Below are 20,587 nucleotides of genomic sequence, written 5' to 3' on the forward strand. Positions count from 1 at the left end.
GTAGCTATTACTGTATTATGTATATAATATACATTATTATATGCATAACATATATTAATACATATAATACACACACACACACACACGCACACACATAATATTGAGTGCCTAATGTTCAAGGAACTGTGCGAGGTGTTTGAAGGGATCAAAAGATGAGAACATCAGATGCTTTCAGCTGCAAGTAACAATAACAAAGACATATATGAAAACATTATTAAATATAAAGACTTTTTTTTTTTTTTTGCTAAAAAGAAACCAGAGGAAGGCCAGATACGGTGGCTCAATGATGCCTTTAAGTTTTCTGCTTAGCCCTCATCAATGGGTTGGCTTTTTTCTTCAGGATTACATATTAATGTTCACAAGATGTCTTAGTTCTAGATATCTTGTCCTTATATAACCACATCCAATGGCTGAAAAATGGCACTTTTTCCTCATCTATCTCTTTTCATCAGGGAAGATAATTTATCTTCTAAGTCTCTGGGATATTTCTTCATCTGATACTGGCTCAGATCAAGTTACGTGCCTATAACTTAGCTGAAGGGAACCTGGAAAAGTATCTGTCATTACCAATACATAATGTGGAAGTGTGTGTGTAATGTTGGACAGACAAACAGTAGTGTCTGCCACAGGAATACAATGAAATCTCAGTCCTCCTTCAAGAAGCTTTGTGTCTCTAGAGGCAGAAAGACAAGCTGTAGTTATATTACAATTTCTGTGTGGTAGCTTCCTGGACACATTCATGGGCTTCAAATTAACGGCCCCTTTTAAATTTATCAAAGGAATCTGCTCTAGGTACTTATGATTTGGACTTGTCAAAAGTTGTCCTCTCTGATTTTGAGTGATGCTTTCTCTAAAACGCTCTTGCCCTTCCATCTCCACGTGCCCGAATTCCATTGAACCTTTGAAGAAAGCTAAAATAATCTCTCTCATTTATTCAGCAAATATCTGTTGCATGCTTACTATGTAGCAAGCACTCTACAAGTGTTGGAAATACAGGACCTCACAGAGCTTAGTCAGGTGGGGAAGATTGACAATAACAATGAAGCGATGGGGAAGAATAGGGTACAATGGGAGAACAGGCAGGGGTACTTAATACTGTTAATGGAGGTGGGAGCAGACAGAAAAAGCTCCTTGAAGACCTTTTAGAGATGCTATCTGAAGGATAAGTAGGAATTGGGGGGAGGGAGAAAGGGAAGGGATAGTGTTCAAGGTAAAGAGAATAGTGTGTAGAAAATTATGGAGGTGAAAGTGTTGGAAGAAGCCTCTTTAATTTCCTTCTCCCAAGTAATTTTTTCATTTGATGAACCCGTAGCACTTAATATGCAACTTTTAGACCATATGTTTTGCTCTGAAGGCAAAACATGATTTACACAGATAAATATGAACGCAGCTTCAGAGAAGAATGAGGCTGTATATGTGTCAGTGCAAAATGCTAGGTTAAAACATTCGAACATCTGAGGTAAAAGGTCGATTACACCACACTTCTCTTCAAAATAATAGAAATAACATCACCTTTTTAGGTGACCATAGGGACCAGAGCAGCATGGAGAAATTGATTCATAAAGTTCCGGAGGAAGTACAAAGTAATTATAGTTCCAATCCTCAGATGTTACTTTAAAGGCTATTTCAGGAAACGTAATGAAAACCTGGTACCCATCAGAAAGAAAAAATAGCCACTCTTGCTTGAAAGAGGTTTTCTTTTTAAATAGTCTCTTGGTATTGGGTGTTCTCTGTGTGTGCCAGGGTTCTGAGTTACTGGTAGCGAAAGCCTCCCAAGACCTGACAAGCTATTTTTAAAATGAAATATTTTTCTTTTAAAATCAAATGTCCATATCACAACTCAGGTTTTCACCATTTCATTTTAGATGCATGTTCCAAAATCTTTCTGCCATTTAGCTGAGAGGAACCAGAAGTTAGTAAATTTTGATAGAGATGGAGGTTTGGGGATGTAACTGTTGTCTTGATAGGCTAGAATGGATATTTTATGAATCTCTGTTCCTCCCCTTAATTTATTCTAATTCAGCAATTCATGCCTAGTTTGAGAAGACACTTACTTGTTTGATACTGCCATTTCTATAGCTAAGTAAATAATAACCTCCAAATAATGAGAAAATGTATGTAAATGTGTTTTGTGAACAGTAAGACACTATATACAAATGTAAGGACTTACTGTTTTATTATTAACTTGGGAAGTATTTTTGATACCAGTTTTTAAAAGTGTTCTCTTCAAGCACAGAGATTACTTTTTTGGATGTTATCCAGTAGCGTAGTCAAGTGTGGCTGAAGTATGGTGAAGTGTAGATGCCAATTTCTCTAATTCAGTGATTCTTAACCTTTTATTCATTCATCTTTTATTAATAGGTGTTTTTTAAAGCTTTGTATTTACAGAAAAATTGAGCAGACAGTACAGAAAGTCCCCATATACCTCTCCCCACTGTTCCCTCTCATGTAATATCTTACATTAGTGTATTTCTTACAATTAAAGAACCAATATTGATACATCATAATTAACTAACATCTATCTTTATTCAGATTTCCTTAGTTTTTGCCTGTTTTTTTCTGTTCCAGGATCCCATTCAGTTTAAAACTTATGTTCAGTTGTCATGTTAATTATATCCACATTATACTTAGTTGTCATATTTCCTTAGGCTTTTCTTGGCTGTGACACTAGCCTGAATTTTGGGGGCATGAGCTATGTTGAAAATCTGCTGAATGCTATGATTCTCTCCACGGCAAAATGCACGTTTCAGATATTTCATTTAAGAGAGGTCCACCAACGGTAGATTCAGAAGCCCTATTTTAGGAGGAACGGATGATCTTTAAAATATCCCCTTCCCCACATTTGGTCTCAAGAACAGGCTCTACCTCTAATTTGTTGTGTGACCTTTTTGCAAAGCTGTTTTCCTACGTGGGCTTTAGTTTCACCATCTGTGAAATGACGGGTTTGTTTTACGTCTAATTCCTTTTCTAGCACAGAAGGTGGCACCTAGAGTTGTCAATATCTGAGGAACAAAGGCTGGCACAGAAGACCAAGCCAGGTCAAGCCAGGGAAGTGATGGGCTTATCAATAAGGAGATTGCAAAGGTTCAATGGGGGAAAAAACCAAAACCTGGGTTCCACTTTATGTTTTTGTGGGTTTTCTAAGTTATTTCCTTCCTTTGAGCCTGTTTCCTCATCTGCAAAAATATGGAGGCCCTGCTTCTTACTGTAGTTATGAAACTCCTGGGAGCAACAGCAGAGCATGTACCTAGTAAGATACCGTGAGAAGATTAAGAAGATGAAGGTGGGTAGGTGCCCGGGTGAAGGGCGGATCTGAGGAATGTGAGACAGGGATGTGAGGAATGTGCAGGGCTGAGGGCTCAGGATAGAGGAACCTAGTACACGTCTAACGACTCTCTAACCCCACCTGTGCATTGCTGGGTTCAATGTATCTCCTCCATTCCGGCCCCGCCTCCGTCCCTCCTCCCTTCCCCTCCCGCAGGCTGCGACGCGCCACACTCCGCATGGCCGCCACCGTACAACGCTTTCCACCGCGCGGCAGCCGCGCGCGCTCTCGCGCCGCCACCTCACTCCCGTCCCTGCCCTCCTTTGGTCTCTCGCGATTGGCTCATCCCATACGTAACATATTCCACACCCTCCTTATTCCACTTCCTCACTTCCCCACGTTCCGCTCCGCCTCCGTGCTTCTCCTGACGCGAGTCGAAACCAAACCTGCCGACGTCTCCACGGCGCGGGAGGAGCCGGGAGAGCAGGCTAAACCACGGAAGCGCTGGCTGTGGCGCGCACGCGCACGCACGCACGCACGCCGGCGGGCGGCGGGGCGGCAGGCTCGCGCCCAGGCTCGCCCAGCGCCGCGCCAGAGGCTCGCGCATTCAGCAGGTTGGGCTGCGGCGGCGGCAGCTGTGGGAGCTGAGGCGCTGCGTTTCAGAGGTTCCAGACGTCTGCGGCTCCAGCCCCGCCACCCTCCGCCTCTCACTTCACTCTCCGTGCCCGGTGCTGAGAACAGAACAGCACTAGCCTTGGGAACCCTGAGCACACCCCTGGCTGCTTCTGACACCGCTCTCCTTCCCTTCCCAGCCGCGGGCCTCGTTCGGTGCCAGGCGACTCCGCGGGGAGGCGGTGGCGACGGCTGCCTATCTGTGGAGAGCAGTCCTGCCCGCTAGCCTTGCTCAGCCGTCGGCCCTGCTGGGGCCGAGAGAGCTCGGCGCCCGCCCTTCCTTTCACCCTTTTCATCAACCGATTGGAGCAGCGTCGGTCCGGTAGGTCTCTGGGCTGAAGCGGCGGCAGCTCCTCCGGTTCCATCATGTCCGCGGGCGGAGACTTCGGGAATCCGCTGAGGAAATTCAAGCTGGTGTTCCTGGGGGAGCAGAGCGGTGAGTGCGTGGCTACCCCACTCCTGGCGGCTGGCCGCAGCTTCCCCGCACCGCCCCCAGTGCGGCCCTTAGTCCGTGGAGGCTCCCTGCCGGCCTCGCCTTAGCGCTCCGTTCCACCCCCAGCCCTTCCCGGGGTTCGCCGACCCCTCTTAGCCACCGGTTCCTTTTCGCCTTGATCCGTCGGTCGGATTTTGACCCTTTCGTCCCCGACTCCGGCGTCTCCTTTCCCCGCAGCCCGGCCCTCTTCCGTCGATCTGCCTCCCTATTCCCCACCCCGCCCAGCCTTCTGTCCATCCCTTTCTTCCTCGGGTCTCACCCACCCCAGCCCCCTTTCTTGAGCCCCACCCTTATTCCATGCTCTTATTCCAGTTCGTCAGCTCTGTTTGGCCCACCCCAGGAAGCCCCACTCCTGGGAACCGGCCCTCTTCAACCTTGGACACGGAGGGTAGGATCTGGGCGTTGTTTTCCCCAGAGGCTTGGCCCTGAGAAGTGCGGATCTCATGGAAGTGGGGGGGTCGTAGAAAATTCCTGGATGGTTTTCACTTGGGTGGGGAATTAGTCTGGGTTATAGAAGACATATATCTGAATTGGAGGCGACTTGAGGATGGAGTGGTTGAGGGGTGAGAGGGTTGGCGATGGCAGTGGCAATTTTTACCCCTTGGGTTAGGCTGTGGCTTTTTGGAAAACCTCATTTTCTTCTCTTGACTTTCATCCTTGACAATTCTTTGGGCAGTGTTGATGCTTTTCTGGTCTCTGCCAGATGCTATGTCATGATCGTTTTACTTGGAATTTTTCACATCTCACCTCTCCTTTTCCAACATGAAACAGTATCTGATTCTCCTCATGGTGGTGCATACAGGAATTACTGGGAAAATGTTCATTATTCCATTTATCCTTGAGTATTTTCCAGTTGTAGATGTAGGATTTCTGTGAAAGAATGCTTGAGAATAACAAATATCTTTGCTTGGTGGATTTCCTTTGGGAGTATTGGAGTAGAGTAAGAAGAATAGATTCATCATCTAGTTTTGAAAATTAGTTCGAAATATGTAATACCGCTTCTGCTAAATGACTCCTTTATACTTAATATCCCATAGTATCTGATGAGTGAAATTCTCAGTTACTCGGTCAGGCTTCTGCTGTTGTTATAGTTTGTATTCCATACGAGATCCTAGTTTTGTGATGGCTGTCTCTAAAATTACTTCTTGTAATTTCATTTTTATGCTGTATTATGCAAACTTGACACTTGGCAATTTAGAGATTATCATTCTTCATTTTTCTCACACTTATGACCATCTTTAAAATTCACACATTGAGAGATTAGTTTCTCCCAAGTCATCAAACATTGTTACCCACTTGGTGTCTTAGGTTAGGCTATAGAAAACATTTGTTATCTTTTGATTGAAAAGAAGATAACTGATATAAATTCAGAGCTTTTATTACTACCTTGAACTATTTATACTATTTTGTATGGCATTAAAGTAGGTTAATACTAGTTGCAGAATTGCTTCCAGTTGGACCTGAGAAATCATTTTTCTCCTTTCATACATAATCTTTCCCCTTCCCCCTTACCAAGGAAAAATGATGTCTTCTCTTTGCTTTTGAATTTTCCTGAAGCTTGTTTCTTTAAGTAGCTTGATTAACCTATGAGGTTGATCCTGGTCCAGGTGTTTTATGGTAATTTTAGGATAGTGCCATACATAAAATAGTAGCTTATTGGTCATTATTGATAAATAGGATTAAAGTGCTTATTGTGTACTCTAGGGATGTTATTGCCTGCCTTCTGTTATGATGCAGAGCTGTTTAGTTTGCATGAAAAATCCATTAATATCTCATAGGAAGATTTTAGTATGACTAGAGATTATAACCAGTATCTCTAGGTTTCCTTTGAATTTCTTGAGTATTTATGTTCTAATTCACATTGCAGAGTGTTATGGCTTTTCATTTCTTACTTTTAAAAAGTCTTTAATAACTCTTTTCCTCCCCAATTCCTGAAGCCGTCTTAGATTTTTTTTTTTAAATAGACTTTGTTTTTTAGAATAGTTTTAGATTTATAGAAAAATTGAGAAGATCATGCAGAGGGTTCCCATATAGCCCCACCCAGTTTTCCCTATTATTAACATCTTACATTAGTGTGGTACATTTGTTACAATTAACCAATATTGATACATTATTATTAACGAAGTCAGTAGTTGATTCAGATTTCCTTAGGCTTTTTCCTTTTATTTATTTTAAAGATTTTTTTATTAAAATACAGCTAACATACAATATTATATTAGTTTGAGGTGTACATCATAGTTATTCAACAGTACCCGCCTAGCTCTAACCAGTGTTATTACCGCATTATTGATTTTATTCCCTGTGCTAAAGAAGTGATCACCATAAGTTCAGCAACCATCTGACACTGTACTACACTATCACAATATTATTGATCTTTACCTCCCCTTTCAAATTTTTCAGTTAGAGTTGACATTCAATATTATTTTCAGATTTCCTTAGTTTTTATCTGTTCTGTTTAAGCATTTATTTTAGGGTACCACATTACATTGAGTTGTCATGTCTCATTAGGCTCCTCTTAGAATTTTTTAGGATTGTTCACATGCTTTTTAACTCTGTGGACCTGTGAGGTTAATTATCTGTTGAGGCTACTATATTGCTAAGTAATGCCATCCAATATCTTTGACAATGAAAGATCGATCTCTGTTTTCATGGGCAGTGTCTAGTTTTCTTGTGCATTAGCAAAGGTCTGTAGAATCCATGTAATCTTGATGTAACTCTTCATGAATTATTTATTTTTAGGTTTTAGAATTACACAATTCGGCTTTCAAAGACTAATCTGTGGCAAAGCCTTGTTTGTTTCCTTAATAGCATTTACCACATTTATAATTCTTATTTTTTATGTATTTGTTTTTGTCTATTTCCCACAAACAGAATGCAAGCCCCATGAAGATTAAAAACTGTTATTTTTTGTTGTTGTTCATTGTTTCCCCAGTGCCTCGCATAGAGCCAGGATTATAGTATGTACTCAGAAATATTTGGTGAATGAGTGATGGTTAAATCTCATAGTAATCAAAGGTAGTAAGTAGCCTATATTAATTTTTGTTATAGTGAAGTTTGTATTCTTTCCTTATGCAATTAAGAGTTTAACACTAACATTTTATACTTACATTATTGGATTGTATGCAGAGATATTGCAGTTACTGAGGGGGTGGGAGAGAGAACCTAATAATTTATAGACCTCATTAAAAAAAAAAAAAAAAGACGGATCAGGATTTTACAGTTTTTTTTCAAACTATTGTTAAATTATTTGCTATTAGAATAGTACCTCAACGTATGTCAAATGATAAAGATGTGGTCATAGAACTGATTTGAAGTTAAGTAGATTGTTTTATCAAAAATTTAAGGTTCTGTGCTCTGTAATGAAGATGAGTTGTTTCAGTACATGAAGCCTCGTTGAGTTAATTACATCAGTACTGGTAATCTTACAAACTTACGGTTTCTTTGTATTTCAGCAGTGTACATGGTTTAATAAAGGAATGTTGAAATACACAACTTGCATCTGAAGTTTCTTTGAGGAATCTCTTTTTTTACTACCTGTTGCTATTGTTTTGAAATGCAAAGGCACTTTTAGGAATGTCATTATGGTTTACAGTAGAAGATATTACTACAAACAAATGTTATAGGTTGGTTACAAATTAGAAAATGTAATCTAAGAGAGAATCACATACCTGGCCTGGTACTACTATTTTTTCACTGTGTGTTACCTTTTTTACATCAGTTCTTTTACATTATAACATACTAGGTAGGGAAAAAGTATCTTACTTTCAGAGGCTAGGAGTACTGAACAGTTTAGATTGGCAGATCAGTGATCTTAAACTTTTTCTTCTCACAATTCATTTATGCTCTCTTACAAATTTGTTGAGGCCCCTAAAGAACTGTTTATGTGGTTTAGATCCATATTTACTGTATTGAAAGTGAACAGAAAAATTTTAAATATTTGATTCACTTATAAAAATGATAGTGTTAAGCCTATTACATGTTAACATAATCATTTTTAATGAGAAAAGAAAGAACTATTTTCCAAACAAAAATGTAGTGAGAGTGGCGCTGTTTTACATATTTGCAAATCTCTTTAATTAGTTTGACTTATTAGAGGAAATCTGGATTCTCATAGCTTCTATATTCAATATCTGTTCTAATATCACACAGCATGTAGGCTCATTTTCATGAAAAAATGAAAGTGGAGAAAAGCTGAATAATAATATTATGAAAATGGTTTTGATCCCCCGGAGGCTAGTGGACTCCTCTGAAGGTGTCCTGGGGATCAGAGGACCACACTTTGAGAACCACTGCTTTAGATGATATCAAGCCATTTGTACCTTACAGCTTCATTTTGCAAGTTAGGATAATCAAGGGGAATGTTTTCCATGTCTTGTTTTGAAGCCTCAAAACTAAACAGTGGAACTAGTGATTAATAGCACAGAGTCTGGGTTTCGTATTTTACCACTGGCCGCTCTTGAGCAAATTATTTGACCTCTTTCTGCTTCAGTTTCCTTATCCAAAACTAAAGATAATATAAAGTTTATCATATACACTTATTGTGACGATTAAATTAGTTGATACGTGTAAAGCATTTAGAAGAGTGTATGGCACATAGGAAGTGCTTATAAATATTTTTAGTTTAACAAATGTTTACTGAAAACTATTCTGTCAAGTGGTTTGGTAGAGCCTACTCTTAAGAAATTTATATTTCATAACATACATATACATAATATAGTGTAATAAGTGCAGCTGCTTTGAAAAGTAGAATTAACAGGTACAGAGAAGTGACAGAGGAGCCTGGAGATTCAGGGAAGGCACATTATAAATATGACTGGCTAATAGTTTAAACATATTTTAGTTGATATTTTTTAGTTACAGCCTTCCATAGTTGGAGGAAACTTTGAGAAATCGTCTAGTCCGTTTTTCTTAAGGCTTTAAACTGGACCACTTTTTTTCCCCTCTAACTTTATTTTTAATAGGTAATAAAACCACACATTTCACAAATTAAAATTATATAAAGTATATATATTATTTTCTTGTGTATATTCTGGGATTTCTTTGTGAAGACTCAGCAAATATGAATATAATTTCTTATTCTCCCTTACGTAAGATGTATCAGACTGTATTCTGCATGTTGCTTTTTTTCACTTAACTATATGTCCTAGAGGTCTTTTCATATTAGTACAGAGAGAACTTTCCCATTCTATTTTTTTAAATACAGTTTTTGTTTTAGAATAGTTTTGGAGATTTACAGAAAAATTGCAAAAATAATATATACCCTACACCCAGTTCCTTCTATCAACATCTCACATATGCATTTTTTACAATTGATGAACCAATATTGATACATTATTAAAGTCCATATTTTATTTAGATTTCTTTAGTTGTTTTTTTAATACTTTTTTTATTGGGGAATATTGGGAGACAGTGTGTTTCTCCAGGGCCCATCAGCTCCAAGTCGTTGTCCTTCAGACTAGCTGTGCAGGGCGCAGCTCAGCTCCAAATCCAATCTCCGTTTTCAATCTTTAGTTGCAGGGGGCACAGCCCACCATCCCATGCGGGAATTGAACCGGCAACCTTATTATTGAGAGCTCGAGCTCTAACCAACTGAGCCATCAGGCTGCCCCTAGATTTCTTTAGTTTTATCTAATATCTTTTTTCTGTTCCAGGATTCCATGCAGGATACTACATTTAATTTAGTTGTCAGGTCTTCTTAGGTTGTTCTTGGCTATGACAGTTAAACTGGACCACTCTTAAGTTACTGCATCCTATTCTCAGATATCTCCAGGAATACACATTTTGTAATTTTTAATATCAAACTTCCCTATTCCGAAATTCTCAAATCTATTCCTATACTATCCACTGTGTTTCCCTGAAAAGGAGTCCTACCCTGAAAATAAGCCCCAAGTAAGATCGCCAGCCAGATGGACGCATTTAGTACATTATGACGATGTTCCAGAAGATGACATGACTATTTGAATAAATGTAGATTGTTGTACATGAAAAAATAAGACACCCCCTGAAAATACGCCCTAATGTGTCTTTTGGAGCAAAAATTAATATGAGACCGGTTTTATTTTTGGGGAAACACGGTAGTTAAAGCTTTTCTGTTCGCCAGGAGCGGCCGGTGGCCAGTGTGAGTGGCCGGCAGCCGGCGTGAGTTGCTGTGTGGTGCCGTGGGCTACTGTGTGCCACCATGAGTGGCCGGTGGCCTCCGTGAGTGGCCCATCGTGAGCAGCCAAGAGCTGCCGTGAGCTGCCGACCAACGACCGGTGACCGACTGCCTCAGCCGGGTGGGGGCGGGGGGGGGGGGGGCGGGGCGCAAGGCTCATAATACCAGCATGGGCCAGGGAGCTGTGTCCTACACAACTAGACAGAAACAACTGCCTGGAACCGGAGTAGGGGGGAGGAGAGGCGGAAGAAGGGGAAAAAAAAAACAACGTTTTCTTTTGGGGGAGGTGGTATATAGTGATAAAGACAGCTCCTGGGACAGTCAGGCTGTGGTTCTAATCCTGACCCCACTGTTTATAGTGTCATCTTGACCACTTTAACCATTTAACCTTTCTAAGCGTTTTTCTTTTCTTCTATGGTAATATTAACCTGGAAGTGTTGTTTTCCCCATCCTCTAAATACAGATATACATTTTGGTCAGATCAGTATTTAATCTTTACATTATTAATAGGTAAATGGTATTCACAGCTAAGCTGGGTAGTATACTGATTACTTGTACTCTCTTGCATATATTTTGTTTATCTTTGTGTCACTATTTGACTTGTTCCTTTGTTTAATTTATATGCATATCACTCTTTACCAAAGAATGCATCAGGTTTTCCCTCAGTTTGCTCTCCTTGGGACATCTCTCCCAGAATCTTCTGAGCTATTCTAATTTATGCTAGTTACCCTCCATGACTGCTGTATAGCTGTCAACCTGGAATTTACCTTGACCATCATTTTGAAGATTTCCTTCTATTCTTGTATTGAATGGATTCCTTAGATTACATTTTTTTCTTCTTTGTTTACTTCCTCCTTACATTTTACATATCCTCCTAATAAAGGGAAAATGAAAGAAAGTCTTTTGAGACCTGTGTGTCTGAAAATGTATTTGTACAACCCTTACACTGGAAGTTTGTGGAGTTTAGAATTCTAGGTTGGATATATTCTTCCTTCAGAGGTTTGAAGATATTAATATATTGCCTTGTAAATGCTAGTGGTGCCATTATGACTTTTGGTCTTTTGATTTTTTATAACGATATGTCTATTTTCATGTTATGTGCTGAGTAATAAGTATATGTCCTTTCATACTGAAAACTTGCGTTCTTAAATTTCAGGAAATTTTCTTGACTTTTAGAATGGTATCTTCTTCTCCATGTCAGTTCTCTAGAATTCTTATTAGACCTCCTGAATTGATCCTCTAATTTTACCTTATCTAGCCTCTTTCTCATTTCTTTATGTTTCTGTTTTAATTCTCAACAGGTTTTTTTTTTAACTTTTACTATCCTATTGTTTTATTTCTGCTGTCATTTTAATTTCAAAGAGCTCTTTGTTTTTTCAGTGTTCCTTATCTCTATATATCTATGATTCCAGTATTTTCTCTTGTTATTTGAGAATTAATGGGATATATGACTTTCTTTGCTTTTCTCCATTTATTTTAGTTTCTCTATTTCTTGTTTGATGTGGTCCTCAAAAAACTAGTAATTTTTGGCTATCTGTTTCTGTTTAAGAGTTGAACACTAGAATTTGAATTTTAAGCTCTTCTGTTAGTTTATGGGGCTTCTCTGTAGGATAGTGTGGCTGAGTTCTTTTGGGGGGAGTCTCTGATACAAGCCCTTTTAAGTCTTTTTGCTGGTCAGATTTCCTAAAAAAAGAATTATTCAGTGTCTTGTTGGAGAAGATAATCTTGGTTGCCAGCTTTCGTGAACTAAATAGAGAGAGGGTTTGAAGGTAACATTGAATAAGTATATTTAATTTCCTTGTTTTTAGGACTGTTTGTACTCTAGCCATCACTTGTACCTTGTATTCCCAAGTCCAGGAACCTTCTGCTTTCCTTTCTCATAGCATAATCCTCCAATCTTCTGATGAGGTGGGGGAGGGACCTGGCTGTGTGGAATAGAGGAAGGGGATGTGATAGATTATCATTCTACCTTTTAAACAGACTTTCACCCATTCTTTCCATTTTTACTACCTTTGTTACCCTTATTTCTAGATGTACTTGGTGCTGGCACTTGCTAAGGCATTTGGGGGGGCCCTCTGGTACAAATCAGATTGTTTCTTAGCTCTCCCCATTGTCAGTTTATTTATTTATTTATTTTTTTAAGTTAAAAATTTTTTTTTCCAATTACCATTGACATTGAGTGTTATATTCGTTTCAGGTGTACACCACAGTGGTTAGACATTTATGTAACACCATTGAGAGTTTAAAATTGAGCTTTATAGAATCTGTTAGGTCAATTACTATTTTCCCATTAGTTTTCTACCTTATAAACGTAGGTGATTTAGATTTTCTGAGAACAAGCACTTACATTTAGACAATTAGAACTGCTTAGGGTTTTCAGTTTCTGTTCTTTTTTTCCTGTTCTTTTTGAAAAGTACATTTTATAAAATCAAAACTCATTTATACCCATGTTTATAGCAGCATTATTCACAGTAACCAAAAGGTAGAAGCAACCCAAGTGTCTATCAATGGATGAATGGACAAACAAAATATGGTGTGTATAGTATACACAGTGGAATATTACTCAGCCATGAAAATAGTGAAATTTTGCCATTTGTGACATGGATGGAGCTAGAGGTATTTGTGCTAAGTGAAATAAGTCAAACAGAGGAAGATAAATATTATATGATTTCACATATATGTGGACTCTCAAAAAACAAAACATATATAAACAAAACAGAAACAGACTCAGATATTGAAAAACTGATGGTTGCCAGAGGGGTGACAGTGGGGGGAAGGGCGAAAAAGGTGAAGGAGATTGGGAAGTACAAAATAGTTATAAAATAAAGAAGTCGTAGGGATATGATGTACAGCATAGGGAATACAGTCAATATCATAACCTTCTACAGTGACAGATGGTTAATAATTGTGGTGATCACTTCATACCGTTTCCCCGAAAATAACACCTAGCCGCACAATCAGCTCTAATGTGTCTTTTGGAGCAAAAATTAATATAAGACCCAGTCTTATATAAGACCTGGTATTATATTATATTATATTATATTATATCATATTATACCCGGTCTTATAGTAAAATATGACCAGGTCTTATGTTAATTTCTGCTCCAAAAGATGCATTAGAACTGATTGTGCGGCTAGGTCTTATTTTCAGGGAAACACAGTAGTATTGTGTTGAATATATTGTACCTCTAAACATAATACAATATTATCTCAACTGTAATTTTTTAAAATGGTATATGCATACAATGAAATATTCAGCCTTAAAAAGGAAGGAAATTCTGACACATGCTACAACATGGGTAAACCTTGATGACATTATGTTAGATGCAATAAGCCAGTCACAAAGGGGCAAATACTGTATATGATTTTTGAAAATTTTTTAATATATATAGTTTTTCAGTTACAGTTGACATTCAATATTGTATTCATTTCAGGTGTATAGCATGGTAGTTAGACATTTATATAACTGACAAAGTTATCCCCCCAGTAAGCCTAACTACTCACCTGGCACCATACATAGTTATTACAATTTTATTGACTATATTCCCTATGCTGTACTTTACATCCTGGTAACTATTTTGTAACTGCCAATTTGTACTTCTTAGTCCTTCAGTTTTTTCACCCAGCCTCCCAACTCCCCTCCCACCTGGCAGCCATCAGTTTGTTTTCTGTATCTGTGAGTCTGTTTCTGGTTTTTTTATTTTGTTTTTCAGATTCCACATATAAGTGAAATCATATGGTATTTGTCTTTCTCTGTTGACTTATTTCACTTAGAATGATAACCTCCAGTCCATCCATGTTGTTGCAAATGGTAAGATTTCATTCTTTTTTATGGCCAAGTAATAATCCATTATATATATGAGGTCTGACAATTAAGTTCGCGAACTTGTTGCAACACTATTGCTAACCTTTTCTGATATCAGAGGGGTTATTCATTATGAATTCGTACCAACTGGACAAACAGTTAACCAAGTTTACTATGTAGAAGTGCTGAAAAGGCTGCGTGAAAAAGTTAGACAACCTGAACTGTTCTCCAGCAATTCATGGCTCTTGTATCAGGACAATGCACCAGCTCACAGGACACTGTCTGTGAGGGCGTTTTTAGCCAGTAAACAAATAACTGTATTGGAACACCCTCCCTACTCACCTGATCTGGCCCCCGATGACTTCTTTCTTTACCCAAAGATAAAGGAAATATTGAAAGGAAGACATTTTGATGACATTCAGGCCATCAAGGGTAATATGACAGCTCTGATGGCCTTTCCAGAAAGTTCCAAAATTGCTTTGAAGGGTGGACTAGGCGCTGGGGTCGGTGCATAGCTTCCCAAGGGGAGTACTTCGAAGGTGACCGTAGTGATATTCAGCAGTGAGGTAGGTAGCACTTTTTCTGGGATGTGCTCGTGAACTTAATGGTCCAACCTCATATGTACCAAGTCTTCTTTATCCAGTTGTCTATCGATGGACACTTAGCTTGCTTCCCTGTCTTGGCTATTATAAATAATGCTGCAATTAACATAGGGATGCATACATCTTTTTTGAGTTAGTTTTTTGGATTTCTTTGGATAAATACCCAGAAGTGGAATTGCTGGGTTTTAAGGTAGTTCTAATCCAGTTTTAATTTTTTGAGGAACCTCCATACCATTTTCCATAGTGGCTGGATCAATTTGCAGTTCCACTGACAGTGCACGAGAGTTCCCTTTTCTCCACATCCTTGCCAACACTTGTATTTTTATTTATTGATAATAGCCATTCTCACAGGTGTTTGGTGATATTGTGGTTGTAATTTGCATTTCTCTGATGATAGTGATTTTGAGCATCTTTTCATGTCTGTTGGCCACCTGTATGTTCTTTTTGGAGAAATGTCTATTCAGGTCTTCTACTAATTTTTTAATTGGATTGTTTGTATTTTTGGTGTTGAGTTGTATGAATATCTTCTCCCAATTGGTAGGTTGCCTTTTTGTTTTGATAATGCTTTCCTTTGCTGTGCAAAAACCTTTTAGTTTGATGTAGTCCCATTTGTTTATTTTTTCTTTTATTTCTCTTGCCCAAGGAGATATAGCCAAAAAAAAATATTACTAAGAACAATGTCAAAGAGTTTACTCTCTGTTTTCTTCTAGGAGTTTTATGATTTCACGTCTTTTTGGTATTTGGTGTAAGAAAGTGTTCTAGTTTCTTTTCTTTGCATGTATCTGTCCAGTTTTCCAAACACCATTTATTTAAGAGACTGTCTCTACCCTATTGTGTAGTCTTACCTCCTTTGTCGTAGATTAATTGGCCGTATAGGCGTGGGTTATTCCTGGGCTCTATTCTGTTCCATTGATTTATGTGTCTGTTTTTATGCCAGTACCATGTTGTTTTGATTACTGTAGCCTTGTAGTATAGTTTGATACCAGGTATCATGATTCCTCCAAGTTTGTTGTTATTCCTCAAGTTTGCCGTGTCTATTTGGGTTTTAGTGTGTGTGTGTGTGTGTATGTATGTATGTGATTCCATATAAAATTTAGGATTATTTTAGTTCTGTGAAAAATTCCATTGGTGTTTTGGTAGGGATTGCATTGAAGCTGATTGCTTTGGGTAGTATGGACATGTTAACGATGTTAATCCTTATCCATGAGCATGGTAATTGCGTAGCTTCCATTTATTTGTATCTTCATTTTCTTTCTTCAGTGTCTTACAATTTTCCAAGTATAGGTCTTTCACCTCATTGGTTAAATTTATTGCTAGGTATTTTTTTTGATGCAATTGTAAATGGGATTGTTTCCTAATTTCTTTTTTTGATAGTTTGTTATTGGTATATAAAAATACAGCTGATTTCTGAATATTAATTTTGTATCCTGCTTTACTGAATTTGTCAATTACTAATAGTTTATAATATGCCATCTGTAAATGACACTTTTACTTCTTCCTTTCCAATTTGAATGCCTTTTATTTCTTTCTTTCTTTCTTTCTTTTTTGTCTGATTGCTGTGGTAAGGACTCCAAACTGTGTTGAATAAAAGTGTTGAAAGTGGACACCCTTGTATTGTTCCTAATCTTAAGGAAAATGCTTTTCACTTTTCCCTGTTGAGTAGAAGGTTAGCTGTGGGTTTGTCACATATGGCCATTATTATGTTGAGTGATTTTTAAAAATTAAGTGATGATAAGCATCACTGTTACTCTGTCCTGCTGTTGTAAGATTGTATGAAACCTTGCCCAGACACCACATAAAGACTTCTGTTTGAGATGAAGTCCAAAATTGGCTGCCAGAGTTAGAGCCTTTCATTGTCTGGCTTATACTCTCCTATCTCTAACCTTATGCATAGCACTCATCGTTACCTAACAATAGTTAGGCAGATTTTTTTCAAAGTTTTAAAAACAATCATCATTAAGGTGTTACATGCTATACAGAACAGGTGTTTGCTTTTTAAAGCTTTCATTCTAAGAATCATAGAATATTATAGGTCATTTATCCATTTAATAGATGCCCAGTATATGCCAGACTTAGAGCTAGGTCCCAGGGGATGTGTGTGTGTGTGTGTGTGTATGTATGTGATTCCATATAAAATTTAGGATTATTTTAGTTCTGTGAAAAATTCCATTGGTGTTTTGGTAGGGATTGCATTGAAGCTGATTGCTTTGGGTAGTATGGACATGTTAACGATGTTAATCCTTATCCATGAGCATGGTAATTGCATAGCTTCCATTTATTTGTATCTTCATTTTCTTTCTTCAGTGTCTTACAATTTTCCAAGTATAGGTCTTTCACCTCATTGGTTAAATTTATTGCTAGGTATTTTTTTTTATGCAATTGTAAATGGGATTGTTTCCTAATTTCTTTTTTTGATAGTTTGTTATTGGTATATAAAAATACAGCTGATTTCTGAATATTAATTTTGTATCCTGCTTTACTGAATTTATCAATTCTAATAGTTTATAATATGCCATCTGTAAATGACACTTTTACTTCTTCCTTTCCAATTTGAATGCCTTTTATTTATTTCTTTCTTTTTTTTTTTTTTTTTTTTTTTTTTGTCTGATTGCTGTGGTAAGGACTCCAAACTGTGTTGAATAAAAGTGTTGAAAGTGGACATCCTTGTATTGTTCCTAATCTTAAGGAAAATGCTTTTCGCTTTTCCCTGTTGAGTAGGAGGTTAGCTGTGGGTTTGTCACATATGGCCATTATTATGTTGAGTGATTTTTAAAAATTAAGTGATGATAAGCATCACTGTTACTCTGTCCTGCTGTTGTAAGATTGTATGAAACCTTGCCCAGACACCACATAAAGACTTCTGTTTGAGATGAAGTCCAAAATTGGCTGCCAGAGTTAGAGCCTTTCATTGTCTGGCTTATACTCTCCTATCTCTAACCTTATGCATAGCACTCATCGTTACCTAACAATAGTTAGGCAGATTTTTTTCAAAGTTTTTTAAAAAATCATCATTAAGGTGTTACATGCTATACAGAACAGGTGTTTGCTTTTTAAAGCTTTCATTCTAAGAATCATAGAATATTATAGGTCATTTATCCATTTAATAGATGCCCAGTATATGCCAGACTTAGAGCTAGGTCCCAGGGGATGTGTGTGTGTGTGTGTGTGTGTGTGTGTGTGTGTGTGAGTGTGTGTACATATACATATATATATATACACACACACACATATATATATGTAGTTGTTAACAAATAACATAATCTCTTTTCTTGCTTACAGTCTAGCAGGGAGCAGTAAGGTAGATTTAAATCTTTTATGTTGCTCTGTACTTTCCAGCTTCTATTCTTGGACCTCACCTCCAGCCTGTCCTCTATATTGATATCAGAGTTAACTTTATAAAAATGTAAATTAGTGTTATTTCCTTACATTAAAAACAAAAACATTGTGAATGTACTTAATACCACTGAATTATGCAGTGAAAATGGTTGAAATGGTAAATTTTGTAATATGCATAGTTAAAAAAATTTTTAAACTCAAAAAACCTGCCTTTGTAGTTTTTTTAATCGTGCTTAGAATAAAATCTGTAATCTTTCCAAATGATCTACATGCATAGCCGACACTACATTATATGGCTCCTCTCCATCTGTCCATTGTTATCTTGAACACATATCCCACCATCTTTCTTTTTCAGCCATACTGGCCTGTTGTTTTCCTGTTGTAACTCCACTGATCTCCACCTTGTTATATACTCCCTCTTCCCCTTTGCCTGGTTAACTCCAGTTTATCCGTTAGGTTTCAGCTTCATGTCACTTCTTCAAAGAAGCCTTTGCCGACTTCCTCAGAGTAGTTTAGGTTCCCAGAATTCTTTATGCTCTCAGCACTTTGTACTTCTTGCTGCCTTTAATACAGTTGTAATTACGTATGTATTAAGATTTCTGTTTTCCATTTGGTCTGTAAGTTCCATAAATTCATGAATTTCTTTTTCATTGCTGTATTTTAAGCTCATTGCACAGTGATTGGCATATAACGGGAGCTCACTAAATATTTTTGAACAAGTAAATGATTTATAATTTTTACCCTACTTAATTTCAGAAAGGCCTCGAGGTTACCCATGATGTAACTACACATAAAAGAGGATAATTGAAGGAAAAACAGAATAAAACAAAACAATAAATAAACCTAATCTAGGAGAAGAAAGGTTTGATATACTAAGTATCTGGGATGAATGTGAAGAGTCAGTGGCTCAAGTTGAGGAAAATGATGCCTCAGAAAAGGTAATTGGATTTGTCAAGAACTAATCAATAGTTTTTTAAAAAGTAGTTTCAGTAGAGTTTTGGAGAGTCCAGAAGTAGGATTCAGAAGTAGGCAATAGGTATAAATTCCATATTTGAAAAGTGAATTTGTGACTTAACCAAATATGTCTCTGGGTTCTTAAAATACTATTTTAACTTCTTTATTATGGGAAATTTATAAAGAAGTACAGAGAATAGCATCATGAACTCCCATAAACTGTTAAAATACTATTTTAACTTCTTTATTACGGGAAATTTATAAAGAAGTACAGAGAATAGCATCATGAACTCCCATAAACTGTTACTCAGCTTCAGTAATTATGAACTCATGACTTGTTTCATCTATAGCAAATATTCCCCCACCAACTCCCAACCCTCACCCCCTGCACTAGAGTGGGTTGATGGAATCCCATACATACTGTTATTGCAAATATTTTGGTATAACTGTTAAAAGATGAAGACCTTCTTATTGGTATATTCTTGACATTCATTGATATGGTTGCCCACAGAGGCATTTATTTTTAGGATGCTTTCCATTATATGTTTTTGAGATTTAATATTTCAGGATTTCTAGATCATTGCTATCCAGGTGAATTGTCTGCAATGGTGGAACTGTTCTGTATTTGTGCTGTTTAATATGGTGATGGCTAGTGTGATTGAAGAACTGATTTCTGAATTTTATTTCATTTTAATTTCAGTAGCCTCATGTGGCTAATTAACCCTTTACCTGGCCTTAACCCTGCACTTAAAATGGAAGAATATCCCTTCAGAAATTTATGCATGTGCACCTTAAATGATTTGCATATTCAAGGTGAATTAAGTTGATTATAATAGGGAAATAGAGAATGTGATGCCTCATAGATTTAGACAAATTTCAGACCACCTCTGGACTAAAGATATTTTGATCTGTAGTATTTAAGTTTGCACAAAATCCACTCTTGGGTCTTTTAGATCTCTGTCCTTGGTGTCTAGCATAATGCCCTATAGATGACCATAAAATATTGACTCTGTCGAGTTGTTAGGAAGCTGGATAAATAGGTCCTTCTTTCTTCTTTAGAAAGGTGACAGAGGCTACTGAAGTTACTACTTATTTGTAAAGCTTCTATGTTTATCAAGTTGTTTAATATGCAACATTTCTTTTCCTTTAGCCTGTGAGATTCTTATAGTTACTGTGATAATGGGGGGAAGTTCTAGAGCAGGAGTTAGGAAAACTGAACTATGGCCTTTGCTCTGCCACCTTATAAATTATGTGCACTTACAGCGTTCACTTTAACTTCTCTATGCCTTAGTTTCCTCATACGTAA

The 20,587-nt window shown here is 37.6% G+C and overlaps 1 protein-coding gene across 2 annotated transcripts in view; it reads left to right on the forward strand.

Annotated features, from left to right (window-relative positions):
- The first annotated feature begins 3,590 nt into the window (after positions 1 to 3,590).
- Positions 3,591 to 20,587, forward strand: part of RAB6A (RAB6A, member RAS oncogene family) — a 50,394-nt gene continuing 33,397 nt past the window's right edge. Inside the window, exon 1 of one of the 2 annotated variants that reach the window (XM_019744396.2) lies at positions 3,591 to 4,373. In XM_019744396.2, the coding sequence (XP_019599955.1) occupies positions 4,304 to 4,373 (70 nt within the window). In that variant the 5' untranslated portion in view covers positions 3,591 to 4,303. The remainder of the gene's footprint in view (positions 4,374 to 20,587) is intronic. The other variant, XM_019744397.2, reaches the window with a different exon arrangement.

The sequence above is a fragment of the Rhinolophus sinicus genome, linkage group LG06, assembly GCF_036562045.2.
Source record: "Rhinolophus sinicus isolate RSC01 linkage group LG06, ASM3656204v1, whole genome shotgun sequence".
Lineage (NCBI taxonomy): Eukaryota > Metazoa > Chordata > Mammalia > Chiroptera > Rhinolophidae > Rhinolophus > Rhinolophus sinicus.